The 15000-nt window shown below is 52.6% G+C and overlaps 2 protein-coding genes across 3 annotated transcripts in view; both read left to right on the forward strand.

The window, feature by feature from the left end:
- The window catches only part of LOC132452703 (paralemmin-1-like), a 21263-nt gene extending 16845 nt beyond the window's left edge, over nt 1–4418 (forward strand). For both annotated transcript variants that reach the window (XM_060045444.1, XM_060045453.1), the window contains one exon: nt 2507–4418. In XM_060045444.1, coding sequence (XP_059901427.1) covers nt 2507–3405 — 899 coding nt within the window. In that variant the 3' untranslated portion in view covers nt 3406–4418. The remainder of the gene's footprint in view (nt 1–2506) is intronic.
- A 102-nt stretch (nt 4419–4520) lies between these two features.
- On the forward strand, nt 4521–10347 carry LOC132452646 (uncharacterized). Its single transcript, XM_060045376.1, has 3 exons — nt 4521–8401; nt 8765–8850; nt 9942–10347. Exons 1-3 carry the CDS (start codon nt 5998–6000, stop codon nt 10029–10031), a joined length of 2580 nt encoding a protein of 859 aa, XP_059901359.1. The 5' UTR covers nt 4521–5997; the 3' UTR covers nt 10032–10347.
- The last annotated feature ends 4653 nt before the right edge of the window (nt 10348–15000 follow it).

Genomic DNA, 15000 nt, shown 5'->3' on the forward strand with positions numbered 1-15000 from the left:
GGAGCAGCGCTGAAGGTCCCAGGTGGCCAGGCGCACCGCGGCCCGGCCGTCCCGCGGGCCCGGGGCCGGTGCCACGCGGGGCCGGTGCCACGCGGGGCCGCAGGGACACCATCTGCGTGGGTCCTCCCGGCGGGAGGTCGAGGTCGTCGCTCCGGAGGCTGAACGAGGTTGGGCTCGGATGGGACCGACCCGTGTAGGTCAGCCCGCCGTTGGTATTGGTGGACAGAGTTCTTGAGCGCTCCACAAACACCTGGAAACGGATCTTGTCCAGTAGGGAGCAGTTTATGTGATCGACCCGAACCAGGTCCTCGATGCTCTTGAACGGACCGTGTTGGGTCCGATAGGCGACAATGTTCCGGGCGATTTTCTCCGTGATGCCGCGGATGCTCATGAGCTGCGGCGGGGTGGCGGTGTTGATGTTCATGCCGCTGCAGGAGGACATATGCTCCGGGTCTCTCCGCAGGGAGGACGGGGAGTGCTGCGACGAACTGGTCCTACTCGACACACAGATCTCCACTTTAATAATCTCCAGTTTGGTGGCGCCTATCCCACTCACCAGCGCTAGGTCCTCCACCTTCTTCTGCAGTCCCGGTACTCCACGATGCTCCGCGCCACGGGGCGGTTGACCCCGGGCAGGGTCATGAGCTCTTCCTCTGTGGCCGTGTTGATGTTCAGCCGCTCCTGGTTCACCATAATTCTCCTGACACCACAACTCTATCTCCCTCCTATTGCCATGGTGTCTCCCCCAATTAGTTGGTTGTTCTCCCTCACGGCTAGCTGGCTCAAAATTGTACGTAAGTGGTCCGAAACTGTTATCCATTGTTGTTATGTTGCCTATGTAGTCTATGATGATTAGAACGTCCGTCTACCAATTCCTACGTCACACTCGAAAACGAGTGTTTGAGATGCGGAAGTAATATTGTATCACAAAAACGGCTCAAGATGCCACTTGTAGTGTAGATTTATTGATAAAAACAAAAAAATGGTGTATTCGAATTTTTTTCCTATAGGATTCTTCACTGCAGTATCTAACTTCCAATACGCACTTTTAGACGGGTGGCTTCAACACGGAGTGCCCTTACTTCAGAAGAGCTACGCCCTCTCTCGTCATCACAGATTAAAATAACATCCTTGCTGTAAGGCTGCATTAGTTAAAAATATCCAATTAAAACGGTTGCACTTCCTGTGGGCAAGGTTGCATGAAGAACAGACGAGCAGAAGCAGAGTTTGATTAAAGGGGGTTGTGGTTAATTGAGGTCATGCAGGTCACGCAGGTCATGCCAGGCGGCTCAGACATCCTTAGGAACGATGATGAGCACGCTCTTCCTCTTTGGTATCAGGGAACATCTCTCGTGAATCACAAGATTTGTTTTGTCCATTTCCGAGACAAATTGGGAAGGAAAGGTTCTGAGCGGACTGTGAGAGCTCCTCTGCACCCCAGGGTGACCTCGATGCGTCACCCCCATAGAGGATCAGCAGAACGTCTTAAAGACAAGGGGCCGAGTGGACAGTGATGTTGTTTATCCTGTCGGCCCCCTGCCCCTCTTTCCCCTCATGACTCTTCTCGCTGATGAGAATGTGTGTGTGTGTGTGTGTGTGTGTGTGTGTGTGTGTGTGTGTGTGTCTGTGTGTGTGTGTGTGCATGTTTGTGTATGTGTATGTGTTTCTATGTGTGTCCATTTTGCCTTATGTGGGTGTGTGAGTGAGTGTTTGTGTGTTTGGGCGTGTGTGTGTCCATGTTGCTGTGGCCCCTGGGAAGGACTTAAGGATTGTTCGGCCCCTGGAAGCCATCCGCCCTGTTATATTTAGCCTGCTGTGTTTGTTCATGTTGGGATGTGTAGAATCCCCCCAGCCCCTCACCCGTGATAGCCTGCCACCCTGCTGGGCCAGCTGTTATCACGCTGGGCTTCAGAGCCGTTGATGAGCGAGCTGTGGAGTTGTTCGTGCTTGCCTGGGATGTTGAGATTAACTTTAGTCAAGTGCACATGCACACATGCACGTACCAAACACACACACAGGCACGTACCACACACATATACACATACACAAACAGATACACGCACACACACACACACACACACACACACACACACACACACACACACACACACACACACACACACACAGACACAGACACAGACACAGACACACACACGCACACACACACACACACACACACACACACACGCTCACGCCACAAATAGCCATTACAGATCCAATTGGGCAGTGGACCAACAACATAAAAACTTTTCAACCCTGGAGGTGTGCCTGGACTCTGTCTGGACGGGAGGGGGGCCAGACACGTATCCAAGAACAAATGGATGATTTGCTGGCAGATTAGTCTGCTGATATCTCAGTTCAATGTCTTGTGTGTCTTTTGTGGGGGGGGGGGGGGGGGGTAACTGAGTGGCCACTGGTTACAAAGGCGCTGTATAAATGCAGACCGTTAACCATTTACCGTTGTGTGTGTGTTCTGCGTGTGTTGTGTGTGTGCGTCCCGCTGCAGTCCTGGGGATGGTGGCGGTGCAGGTGGAGGTCGACCCCCGGACGGGCGCCACCGTGGTCCGCTCCGTGGCGCCCATGTCGGCGCCGGTGGGCGCCATGGCGACCACGGTGTTCGACGACGGCCGCAAGAGCGTGCACGCCATCGGCGGGGGCGGCGCCCAGCCCTCGGCGGAGGAGCTGGGGCGCATCCTGAGCGCCATCGACGGCGTGGGGATGACGGTGCTGCTGGACGACGTCGCCGTGACGACGAGCGCGAGCGCGGCGTCGGACGCCAGCGACGGAGAACGCTCCCGGGGGTCCCCGGCGGCCGCGGGGTCCGTGGGCGCGTCGCCGCGCGTCGTGGAGGTGAGGGGCGGATCGGGGGGCGGGGCCCAGGTCGGGGAGGCGGGAGCGGAGGAGGGAGGGGGCGTGGCCGTCACCCGCGGCCTGGTGGAGTCTGCCACGACGGTGAGGGAGGCGGCCGGTCAGCCAATCGTCACGGAGGCGGCGCCGGGGGCGGGGCCGGACTACGAGACCCCGGTGGTCCTGACCTTCCTGGGCTACGCCGACTCCGACCAGCGGGAGGGGCCGGAGGGCGTGGCCCTGGGCCGCGACGACCGCGGGGGCGTGCTCACCGTGGAGCGAGTGGTCATCGACGCCGGGGACGACGACGGCGACGAAGAGGAGAGAGAGGAGGTTCTGGAGCCCTCCGCGAACGGGGGTCCCGCGGGGCCGGGCGGGGCCCCTGAGCGGGACGGCGCGTTCCAGGAGGTCCGGCTGGACGGGAGCGTGAAGCGGGCCCCGGCCAAGGGGGCGGAGCCTGTCGAGGTGCCCTCGGAGCCGGCCACACCCAAGGAGGGGAGCAAGGAGACAGAGGAGTCCTCCAAACCCAAGGCCTGTCAATGCTGCTCTGTCATGTAGCAGGGAGGGGGAGGAGAGAAGGAGAGGGAGAAATAAAGAAAGGAAACGAGAAAGTACCGCAAACCACTTCTGCCTCCTGTTGGACAAAACTGAGAACTACAACGAGGGAGAGAGAGAGGGGAGGGGGAGAGAGGGAGAAAGGGAGAGAGGGAGAGAGGGAGAGAGAGAGAGAGAGAGAGAGAGAGAGAGAGAGAGAGAGAGAATTTGCCACAGATCATAGCATGTTATATGCTGTTTTATTTAACCTGATTAATCTAAGAAATAACAAACAAACATTGCCATGGCTGCCTCTTACATTATGTTTGACAATACATGACAATTTCATGACATTCAATTCATTCAAATAAACATAACATTAACATTGTGTTCAGGTTAGTATTACACAACATGATTATAATTGATCATTTAGTTCATTCTGAAGATGCAGATTGAACATATTGTGTACGAAATAGGTACAACGCCTTGCAGTGACCACAGACGACATCATACTAAGATAAGAGAAAAGTTCGCTGGATAACAATTGTGTTTTTGTTTGTTCATCCAATCGGAAAGCGGTGGACTACTACAAACACTACTCTATCCGCGTGGCCGAGAACAGAGCACTTGTTTTGAGGAACGGTGACTGAATTACCGCTGAAGCGTATTTAATGTAAACCATGCCTTCCCCCTGCTGGAAGACAAGGAGAACTACAATGACCGGGGCTCGCATACAGGCTTGAGCCAAGAGATCACACACACGCATCACTCACATGGATTAAGAGCCCAAAGGAAGAATTGTATTCGTTACGGTACAAATCGACTGTGTAGCCTACGTTATTTCCAAAGGATACAAAGCATTTAATTGAATAAAATATCTTCATAACATATAGACTTTTAACATTACAATATTGAAATATTACTCATGTTTCTTTGGGGTTCTTTTTTAACCAGTTTTTGACCACTTGACTGTAGCTGCTGGAGAATTGTGATCAACTGGACAACTGGAATGTATCATTAAATAATGTTGTTTGAAAGGGTTGTTGTTTCCTTATTTTTGTTGATGACCGCTGGAATCTGTCGACTCGTATCCTGATCCTCAGGTCAGCTGACAGAAAGCAGGTGTGCGAGTCCTGCAGGTGTTAATCAGGTTCATAAGCCCCAAGGCTCATATCGGTGTCTCTGAGGTGAGTACAGGGGGGTCACCGTCCAACACGCCAGCTCTCAAACAGGTTGGTGCTTTCATACTAGGTTTCTGAGTCTCTCTCTCTCTCTCTCTCTCTCTCTCTCTCTCTCTCTCTCTCTCTCTCTCTCGCCTGTTCCTTTGAAATTGGGGGTACTTTGTTCAGTAAAATGTAGATGTTAAGTCTATGTTTTCTTTAGACCTATAAACACCCATCCCACAAGAACAGCAATCTTTACTTACATCCTAGTAATTGAAAACAACCTACTCATTCACTCAAAACAAATATAAATGACAATGAAGGAAAGTCTAATGCAAAATGTTTGCTTTAAAAATCCCCAAGCAAAGTAGATCCGTATTGTACTTAACTACTAGCGTTGAAACCCTTTCCACCAGTGCATGTGAATAGAGTGTGTATCAATGTCCCTGTAAGTAGAGATCCAGAGTGTGTTAACAGTAATGCTGCGGCATCATTCTCTCCCTAGCCGAGAGAGTGGAATTACACAGCTAAGCTCATTACCTTGTATTAATATCTCCTGTCCCAATGTGGCGCTGCGGTTGATAATCCCACACCCTGCCTGAATCCATGAATGCAGGTGCGAAGAGTGAAGACGTATGAATCAGTATGAATATAGATGGAGGCTACATGACTCTCCAGCATCACTTCTTATTCAAACCGGCAAGATCAGGATCTTGGTCTGGTTTTAATGCCACACCAATCGATTGTTGATAATTGTCCGGCAACAGGCCAGCGAGGGCAAGATGCCCTCACCCCCTGCCTGAATGACCAAACATGCGCTGCAAGTGGCTTCGGAAAAAGGCCTCGGCTAAAGTTGACTCACTAAAGAAATTGTGGCGTGTAATTCTGTGGGTCCTCCGAAGGGAGCTGGATGGTTTGATGTGATTTCACAGGCATCCATGTCGTTTATAGACCTCATTAGCAGCATGGTCGTCTGCAGCGCTGCGTCGGCACGGCGACAGCAGGAAGCTGATTAGCAGAGGGGTCGTCCTAGTGAGCCGAACGGATCGCAGCAGGAGGGGACATCCCCCTGCTTAGTAAACAAGTGAGAGAGAATCTATTAAAGAATAAACATGGACAGGTGAACTCGCACCCAGAGGCAAATAGGACGGAGCGTGGAGCCATGTGCTGGAATAATACAAAGATGCTGAAATAACTACTCGACTGAATTTATGTAGCACCTCATGAACGCTCTTTCATTACCAGTGACATGCCTTTAAAAAGCGCTCCATATTAAAGAAACTTTTTTGCTGTTTTGTAATGGTTTGTAAAAAGGTCAGGCTCAACAGAAGGCACACTTAAACAGGTTGCATTCATCTCTAAAGCGACAAGTGACGGTAACTTGTAGTCTCCTCGTGATCAGTGCGGTCCGGGAGACTGAACCCAGTGCCAGTGCTTCATCTGTGCCGTTACCATGGCAATGAAGGCAGATTCTCTGAGCTCCCCCGGGAGCCCGGTGTCCCGGGATGACCCGGGCCTGTGGATGACGCTGGACCTCCACCCTGACCCTCGACCCCCCCGTCCGACCTCCGCCCAGACACATGGATCGGACCTGGGGGCCGGTGCTGCCTCTGGCGCCGCCGGCGTAGAGGCTCAGGTCTACGTCTTCCTGCCTCCTCCGCGACGGTGCACCGCACCGCCACCACCGCCAGGAGAAGCTACGCCACCGACTCACACCCCTGCCCATGATCCTTGCGTGAGCTGTCCCGCTGGAGGGACAGGTGAGGTCACGCAGGCTAAGGGAAATCCTGCCGGCTTAGGGAGGCGCCCTGCCGAGAGACAGACGGTGGCTGAGCACAGCGAGGTCACGGACGAGGAAACAGGCAGCGAGAGAGAGGGGAACCGGGACCCAGAGGATCAACAGCAGCCAGGGGATATGGAAACCGAAACCGCCTGTGAAGAGAAGGACGCCAATACAGCACAACACATTGAAAGCCTGATTATGGCGGGCGGAGTCGAAACCCTGGCGCAAACTAGCAGCGATGCATCAGAGCAACCGCGCAGTCCCGACACGTCGAAGGACCCTGAAGAGGGATCTGGGAGCCATTCTGGTCGGATGGGGGTAACTATCTCCACTGAGGAATACAAGGCCTCGACCTCCCCCCCTTCAGACCTGGAGGACGGTCGAGAGGAAGAGGAGAGCGGCACCCTGTTGCCTTCAGGGCAGAACAAATCTCTTCCCCCGGGGATTAAATCTCCGGGAGAAAGTGAGGACACCTCTTCTGTCTCTGCTGGCACAAACTCTCTCAGCCCAACAAATGGGGGTATTGCCGGCCATGACTGCCTTGCTTCAGATGTGACAGACCTAACAGACATTGAGTCCGCTCAGGAAGATGACCGTCCTCCAGAAAACATCATGGAGGAGGAGGTACCAGATATTGTCGAACCGCTGGACAGTGACACGGTGAAGGAACAGTTGGGAGTCAGGAGGCAGAGTGACAACCTACCATCCCTTTCCACCCACCTCGCTGTCGAGTCCTCCGCCGACCAACACACTGAGCTCCTGCTCCCTACTCCGGAACCTGGCCGCCGACAGAGTCAGAGCGACGGGAGCGAGGCCATATCCTACGTGATCCAGCAGGGGGAGCTGTTGCTTCAGCGGCTGCAGTACGTCCAGGACAGACAGGACACACAGCCGCCCACCACACCGCCCGCCGGGGTCCCAGCCAATCAGACGGCTGATGAAGGAGAGGAAGGGGAGCAGGAGAGCGGTGCAGCGTGGAGTGAGGGGCAGAGTTTGGGAGCGGGGGAGGAGGGCGGGGCTTATGAAGTCGAACTAAGGGTGGAGAACAGATCAACCCTGGTGGGAGAGGATGAAGAGTGTGGACGGACCGAGGGACAGGGAGAGAGTGAAAGGACCGAAGAGGGTGTTATCAAAGAGGGGTTGGCAGCGATACCGGTGGATCCCACCCTAGCCCCCCGCCCTCACCTCGGGGTCCCACGGTTAGAGAACATCCCAAGCGATCATCAGAGTGACACCGGGGTCTCGGCGGACGTCTCCCCGACGCATGCGCAGGGGGCGCCGACCCCCACCGAGACCCCCGTTGTGGAGATCAGCCCCGATGTGCTGGAGATTCCCTTCAAGACCCCTATCCTCCTCAAAGAGCTGCCGGGCGGAGAAACCGGCACGGCCAGGTGCCTGACCCGGCAGTTCTCGGAGAAGAAGATGCAGAAGGAGATCAGCCAGGAGCGGCAGAGGGAGCTGGTGCTGGTCAACCAGGGCACCATCCCCGGGGAGTACCGCAAGGAGGGGACCCGGCAACTGAAGGAGACCAAGAAGCTCTTCGAGGGCCTCCTGCGGGGCTCCGCCGAGGGGGCGGTCAGGCTCAGTAAAACCACCTTCACGGACCCCGTCTACCCCTCGGTTCTGGAGCGCACCCGCAGCATGGAGATGCTGTCTCTGCGGGGCCAGCCGGTCTGCCGGACCCAGTCCCTCAGGGTACCCCGATCCGAGGCCACCAACGGGGGGTGGAGAAGGGAGAGGTGCCGGTCCCGGAGCCCTGTCGCAGGGCCCTACCGCAGGCTCGAGCACAATCTGCGCCATCACAGGAGCATGGACTCTCTGAGCGTTGAGGCCCTGGCGTCCAAACCGGGGAGCCGGAGCAAGGCTAAAAAGCTGGAGCCCTTTCTGGGGGCGAACCCGTTCGTCAAGCTGCGGCCTGCGCTGGCCCGCCAGCCGGAGGTCCAGAAGGACATCCAGGAGTCCAGGGAGCGAGAGGAGGAGCTGCGCAGACAGAGGTGTGCTCTGTACGGAGAGAGCCTCCAGCCCCAGGAGGACGAGGACCCAGCCGCACCCACAGACAGCAGCACAGCAGCAGGTGAGCCCACAGACGGATAGGGTGGCCGCACGACACTACGTGCACGCCAGAAGCAAGGGGTACACCGTCCATACTGCAGGGTTTCCCACGGCACTTGACAGCTCAGGCGGCCGCCTAAACAGCACACGCCTGCCGCCTTTCTTTTTTGTTGAGAACATTACACAAAAGTCTAAGATATTCTAAACTTCATTAATACTCTGTGTGCAGATCGGGCTGCAGGGCGACAGTCTGACGCCCAAGCTAGCATAGTGTAGGGGTTTGTTTGTGTGTTTGTGTGTGAGTCGTGGTCATATCATGGTTGCATAATGCCGGTATTATGGCTGTCTCAGTGAAATCTGTGTGGCCCTGTTTGCGTTCCCGCAGATCCCAGGCAGCAGTCCAAGGGGAAATTGGACCGGATTTGGCCGCCACCGCCCAGGACAGGCGGGCCGAGCTCTGGCCAGACACAGGTGACATGTCGGCTCTCGTTACTGTAACCACGGCTACCCTCTGGTTTAACGTGTCTGTGTGTGTGTGTGTGTACTTGCATTTGTGTGCGTGTGTGTGTGTGTGTGTGTTTGTGAGTGTATGAGTGCTTTTGTGTGTGTGGTGTCTGCATCTGCATGTGTGTTTGTGTGTGTGTGTGTGTGTGTGTGTGTACCTGTGTGCATGCTTGTGTGCGTGCGTGTGTTTGTGTGTGTTGTTTCGAGCTCACAGGGAACAACTTGTCTCCTGCCTGGAACAAAGAGTTAAAGTAAATGACTTTGTGTTTGTTTTGAGCTTCAGGAGATAGCAGCTGGTATTTATGGGATCAAGGCAATGCGAAGTCAATTACAGCAATTAGACTGCGTTTACCCAACAACCACTGAGCCCCATCACTCTGCGCTCACATCTAAAGTGTGTGGTAAACGCTCGGGGAAGGCTGTTTTGAATGTTTAGTAAGGTCATTCTGAAAGAATAATTATACACGTGATGTGACACTTTAATTGAAAAACTGGGGGTTGGGGTTAAGTAAACACATCTCAAACACACACACACACACACACACACACACACACACACACACACGCTTGCACCCACACTCACACACATACCCACCCACACTGACACACACACACACACACACGCACACACATTTTAATACTTTCATTTGGATCATAACTTACATGGGAAGATTACTGATCCGAACATGGAAGAAAGTGTTTTACAGCTTTTAGTAAGGGCTGACCAAACATAGAAAGCTTTATGCCAAAAAAAAAAATCTGCATTATTTGTTATGGATAAACATTGCACCTTCATCTCCAGATTGATAGACTGCCTACACACACACACACACACAGACACACACACACACACACACACACACACACACACACACACACACACACACACACACACACACACACACACACACACACACACACACACACACACACACACACACACACACACACAGACACACACACACACACACACACACACACACACACACACACACACAGACACACACACACAGACACACCACGACATCATCAGCTGGTCTCTGATCTCGTCTCCGTAGGGGCCCCGGGCTTCCCGACCGGGGGGTCATGTGACCGGGCTGTCCCAGCGCTGGGAAGCGGCCAGTCGCCCCAGTACAGACCAGTCGTAATCATTGACCAGATGACCTTTGACCTCTGAAAGGACCACGGCAACCTTGCTGCACCGACCGATGTGGACGACCTGATTCCTGAAACACGTCAAACTCTGTTGTCATGACGATGCGTTCCGTAATGTCAACGGCGTTGTCATGGCGTTCCTGTTCCATTCCGTTATCTTGAGTAGCTTTGTTCATCTTATTTTGCTCTCAACTGTGTTCTCTAGATCCCATTCAGACAGGCTTTGGATTAACTGTATGCTCATAAAGGTTGTATAAATCCCTATTTTATAGCTCAAATTGACATGCAAGTAAAGAAATATCATGAGTACATCTGGAATCTTTTCTTCTCATTTCCTTGTTGAACGTTGGGTAAATCACATGGTTGAGTCGGATCATGTTTGTACTCATGCATGACAAAATGCATTTCTTTCAGATCCTAACCTCATCATACCCTCCCTGACCTGAGCCATCTCTCACCTTATTAACAAACATTTCCCACTCTCTCCCCGATGAAATCATCCTTTAATCGCATGCATACATGATCTGACCCTCTCTGATGCATCATGGGGTTTATCAGACTGATCCGCCCGATCAGTTTATCAGTCGGTACCGTTGCTGGTCCTGGGGGGATGAGGGTCAAAGCTCTGGAGAGGACGGCAGGTGTCTCCTCGCCTCGCGGAGCGATTTCAATCAAAACAAAAGGATTATACATTCGACTCATCATGAAAGGATTGAATGGAAGCAACTTAAAAAAAAAAACAATGCATTCAAAGCCATGAACTCAGACATAAGCAACCACCCACTGGGTTTATCGGAGTGATTGGATAGTGGCGGTCGTATCTTTTAATACAGCTAGGGCTGTTTGTTGTTTCTAACGCATCCAAATCACGTTCGGTTTTCTTTTAACTCAGACTACACACATAAAACAACCCATGAGTCAGGCTGATCGAGCAGCACCCAAACACAACAACCCTCCCACCTCTTCCCTCGTACCGCGCACAGACCGCCCGTGGCGGGCGGCAGAGTTCACTGGCTATTGATGCGGGGTCTGAGCAGCGACGAGCGAGAGCTTAGCCAGGCTAAACACCATCTGTCCTGCCGCTCCCCTGTGCCAGCGGACTGTCTGCGCTCTAATCCGCCGCAAGCTGCCGAGACGCGCGGCCAAGGGCCCGTCTCGTCCAACACGCCCTGGCTCCGCGTCGCACACCGGAGACCGGACCTCGGCGCGGCTCTCGCACCGGAAAGGCTTTCAGACGGCTCAAACTGGACAGCCCAACGTTGTAAAACAAGGATGTTATAGCGGGACCTGGACGTTCACTCACACACACGAGCACGCACGCACAAACGCACACACACACACACACACACACACACACACACACACACACACACACACACACACACACACACACACACACACACACACACACACACACACACACACACACACACACACACACACACACAACTACGCACGTACGCACACGCATACAGGATGTGTTCCTGAGTTGGTCAATAAGTTGATCTCTTTATTCAGTGTGGTGTTAAGTGCTTGACCTGCCGTTTGTTGGATGCCTCTATTGTCTGTGGAAACAGTGCAAGAGCGACTGCTGAATTGCGTTACCTGTCATTAAGGAGCAGGCTCGCCTTGCTTTCGGTCATAGTTGGCGTCCACAGACAGCCGCGGTTTATGTCACCACATTTTAGAATATTGCCAAGATCCTTGGAATCTTTACGTCAGTCGTTGATTCCACTGAACTAGAAGAATAAACATTTATTTCAGATGAATTGAATGATGAATTGTAGCACAAAAAGTATTCATGGACCACAATTGCTCAGAACTATAATTGATTGTAGATAATTCTAAAAGGCTTCAATAAATTGCCGCTTTTGCTCTTGAAATAAAGTAATGATAATACGATACATATCCTATATTAGTTTAGTAGATGTAGTTCAACTTAAAGCACAGCAGAGAGTGCTGCTGCCTACAAAACAAGCCGCCAAGCTGTGAAAACCTCTCCTTGGCCTTGAGGCTTTCGCTGAGTTTGTTTTGGTGAAGTATTACAACTGCAACAACATGGTCACAAGAATCATGCATTCCTCCGATAAGCTTTTCAAACAAGAAAAATAAATACATAGATGAATAAATATCAACGCCTTTATAGGCTATAATTATCTCCAATGTTTTTCTCGAACTCCTTACCTCACGTCTGTCATTACTTTGCGTATTAACTTGCCTGATACTTGTGCCATGATGACACAACTGATTGGGTCTTATAGTGAACGGCAGCGCCCGGTAATCTCAGTAGGGTCACAGGCACAGCATTGACCTGTGCCGGGGGATGTGTGGTTAAATTCAAGGATGTACTCACACCGCACCGATGCCTGCTGCGTGCAGGTTATGTCATCCGTCTACAAGCCGGAGCAGAGGACGCGTAATTCAGGTGGGAGGGGGGAGGGGGGGGGATACATAATATGTATCTTACATAACGCGTGTCGCTGATGACTCATGCGTGGTTCTTCCATGGGCGTGTGAGACGATTCCCGGGCAGGTTTACCGCAGGGGGCCGAGGGTGGCTGTCCGTCCGGCCGCCCTCCCGGTGAACCTATTAGGGCTCCGCCCACCGCGTTCCTCACGTCCCGTCGGCGTGACGCAGGTGCTGACACGGACTTAATCATGATTGGGTTCTGATGTTGCAATAATGCGTTCGACCCGCAGGGACAGGAAATGAAGAGGAACAGACCTGGGACGGAAACACTATCCCTGGGCTGATGTCACAAGCACATCGTTCACGGATCACGTTGCTCAATACCCCCGGGATATGAGACCAGTTGCTCAGCCAGGGGGAGGATGTGGTTTGATTCATTCAGGGCTGTCGGTTTGTGTGTGTGTGTGTGTGTGTGTGTGTGTGTGTGTGTGTGTGTGTGTGTGTGTGTGTGTGTGTGTGTGTGTGTGTGTGTGTGTGCGTCTGCGCGTGTGTTTGTGCGTGTGTGTGAGTAATCATCATTTACCATGGTAAATAATGTAACAATGTTCTCTGGCTTCTTGGAAACACAAACTTTGCACGGAGACCTTTGGGCAGGGCCTGTTCGGGTGGCCACCATTCAAACTCCCAGCTCAACACTGTTTGGCCTGCAGCAGGAGAGCACATAATAGCCACCTCTAAACAGGGGTGGGATAGCTTGCCTAGGCTTGTGTGACTCCAACATGACAGATTCTGGGTTTGAACCCCTATGGCTGTAGTCTATATGTAGGCATCACTGAGCAGCAGAATGCCCTCTGACCACTGCCTGCTTCTCAATGACATGTATGTCCCCGTCGATGTCAGGACTCCAGAGTCGCTCTTATTGTATGTTGTTCGTCCTGGCATTTAATGTCTGCAATTATTGTATGTTGTACGTCCGGGCACTGAATCTACACAATTATTATATCTTGTACCTCCTTGCACTTAATGTACGCAATTATTGAATGTCGTACGTCCTGGCACTTAATCTATGCAATTATTGCATGTTGTACGTCCGGGCACTTAATGTACACAAATATCGTATGTTGTACCTCCTTGCACTTAAAGTACGCAATTATTGAATGTCGTACAGCCTGACACTTAATGCAGGCAATTTTTGTATGTCGTACGTCCGGGCACTTAATGTACGCAATTATTGTATGGCTTACGTCCTTGCACTTAAGAATAGTGTTGAGCATCGGCTAGCATCTTATCCTAGCTATCTTTGCTGTTTACGGGAAATGGGTTAACAGCGATTCCTAGTGCTTACCACTTGGTTCTGTGAACATCCTTACTGTAAGGACAGCGATATATTGTTGTTTCTCTTTCTTCTGACAAATGTACATTATTGTAAGTCGCTTTGGATGAAAGCTTCTGCTAAATGCACTAGATGTAAATGTGTTTACTGAAAGTCCCTATGGCTAGAGCATGTTGCTTGATGACTGAATGGTAAATAGTGAACACAGGGTTAAAACCAAAGCAGGCTGAGGTCTGTACCTCGAATCCTCTCTCAGGGGCGTCCCGGCCACCGTCTGGTGCTTCGTCACGTCGTCTGAATGCCATCAGACCCTGAGATGATTGAGTGTGGGCAGCCAGCAGGAAACTAAGCGACGAGTTCGGAGAAGTCATTTACATTTCAATTAAAATCCAAATTGCTGTATTCAAATGGCGCGACGCCAGCCAAGGCGCTTAATAACCCCCGCAACCCCGACGCTCAGTCAGTGCCCGTGGCGTCCCGAGGAGATGCCGACTGCCTTCCAGGGTTGCTGGTTCCAGGGCCGTGGCACCAAATCCTGGGCCCTGTATACAAGAGGTACTGATGCCCCCCCCCCCCCCCCCCCCGAATTCCCCCTACCAGCCCCCTGCGCTGAATTGTTGACGGGGATGGGGGGGAGACGTGGCCGTGTGCGACTCCTAACACTATGGACTGGTGGATAATTTAAAAAATAAATAAAAAACTTTTTTTTTTTTTTTTTTTTTTTTTATTGCCATGGGCCCCCCCTCTGCCTTGGGACCCCCCAGGACTGCCTCACTTTCCCCCGCAGTCCATCGGCCCCGGCTGGTTCCATGCCGGGTCAGCTGTCAAGGGCCCCCTTGAGCAATAAACCCGCCTAAACTGCTTCAGGTAATCTAATTTCACCGTAGCGTGTTCGACACCACCAGGGGTGTGTCCAGGTCTGAGTTGCAGTCGGTAAACTGATACAACTGCTCCATGAATACCGTTGACTTGAGCCCAGAACTAGATGACTTTGTGAGGACAATGGAGCTCACAAGCCACCAGGGTTGCATGAATTCACCCATTGTGCTCAGCGAACCACGTCGCTCGCTCCGCCGCCCCGAGCCCCCCTACCCCCTCGCTTGCCTCGCTTCCCCTCGGCTCTCGCCGCCCCGAGCCCCCCTACCACCTCGGTCCTGCCTGCATTGTCCCAAACACAGGGGGGGGTCAATTGTTCAGCAGAGCGAAGCAGCACCAGCAG

This window comes from Gadus macrocephalus, chromosome 2 (genome assembly GCF_031168955.1).
Source record: "Gadus macrocephalus chromosome 2, ASM3116895v1".
Classification (NCBI taxonomy): domain Eukaryota; kingdom Metazoa; phylum Chordata; class Actinopteri; order Gadiformes; family Gadidae; genus Gadus; species Gadus macrocephalus.

What these genes read in the sequence shown, in the direction of transcription:
- LOC132452646 (XM_060045376.1), top strand. Translation starts at nt 5,998, where the DNA reads ATGGCAATGAAGGCAGATTCTCTGAGCTCCCCCGGGAGCCCGGTGTCC. An exon ending in AGACAGCAGCACAGCAGCAG is followed by an intron (nt 8,402 to 8,764) that starts GTGAGCCCACAG and finishes GCGTTCCCGCAG; the next exon opens with ATCCCAGGCAGCAGTCCAAG. An exon ending in CGAGCTCTGGCCAGACACAG is followed by an intron (nt 8,851 to 9,941) that starts GTGACATGTCGG and finishes TCGTCTCCGTAG; the next exon opens with GGGCCCCGGGCTTCCCGACC.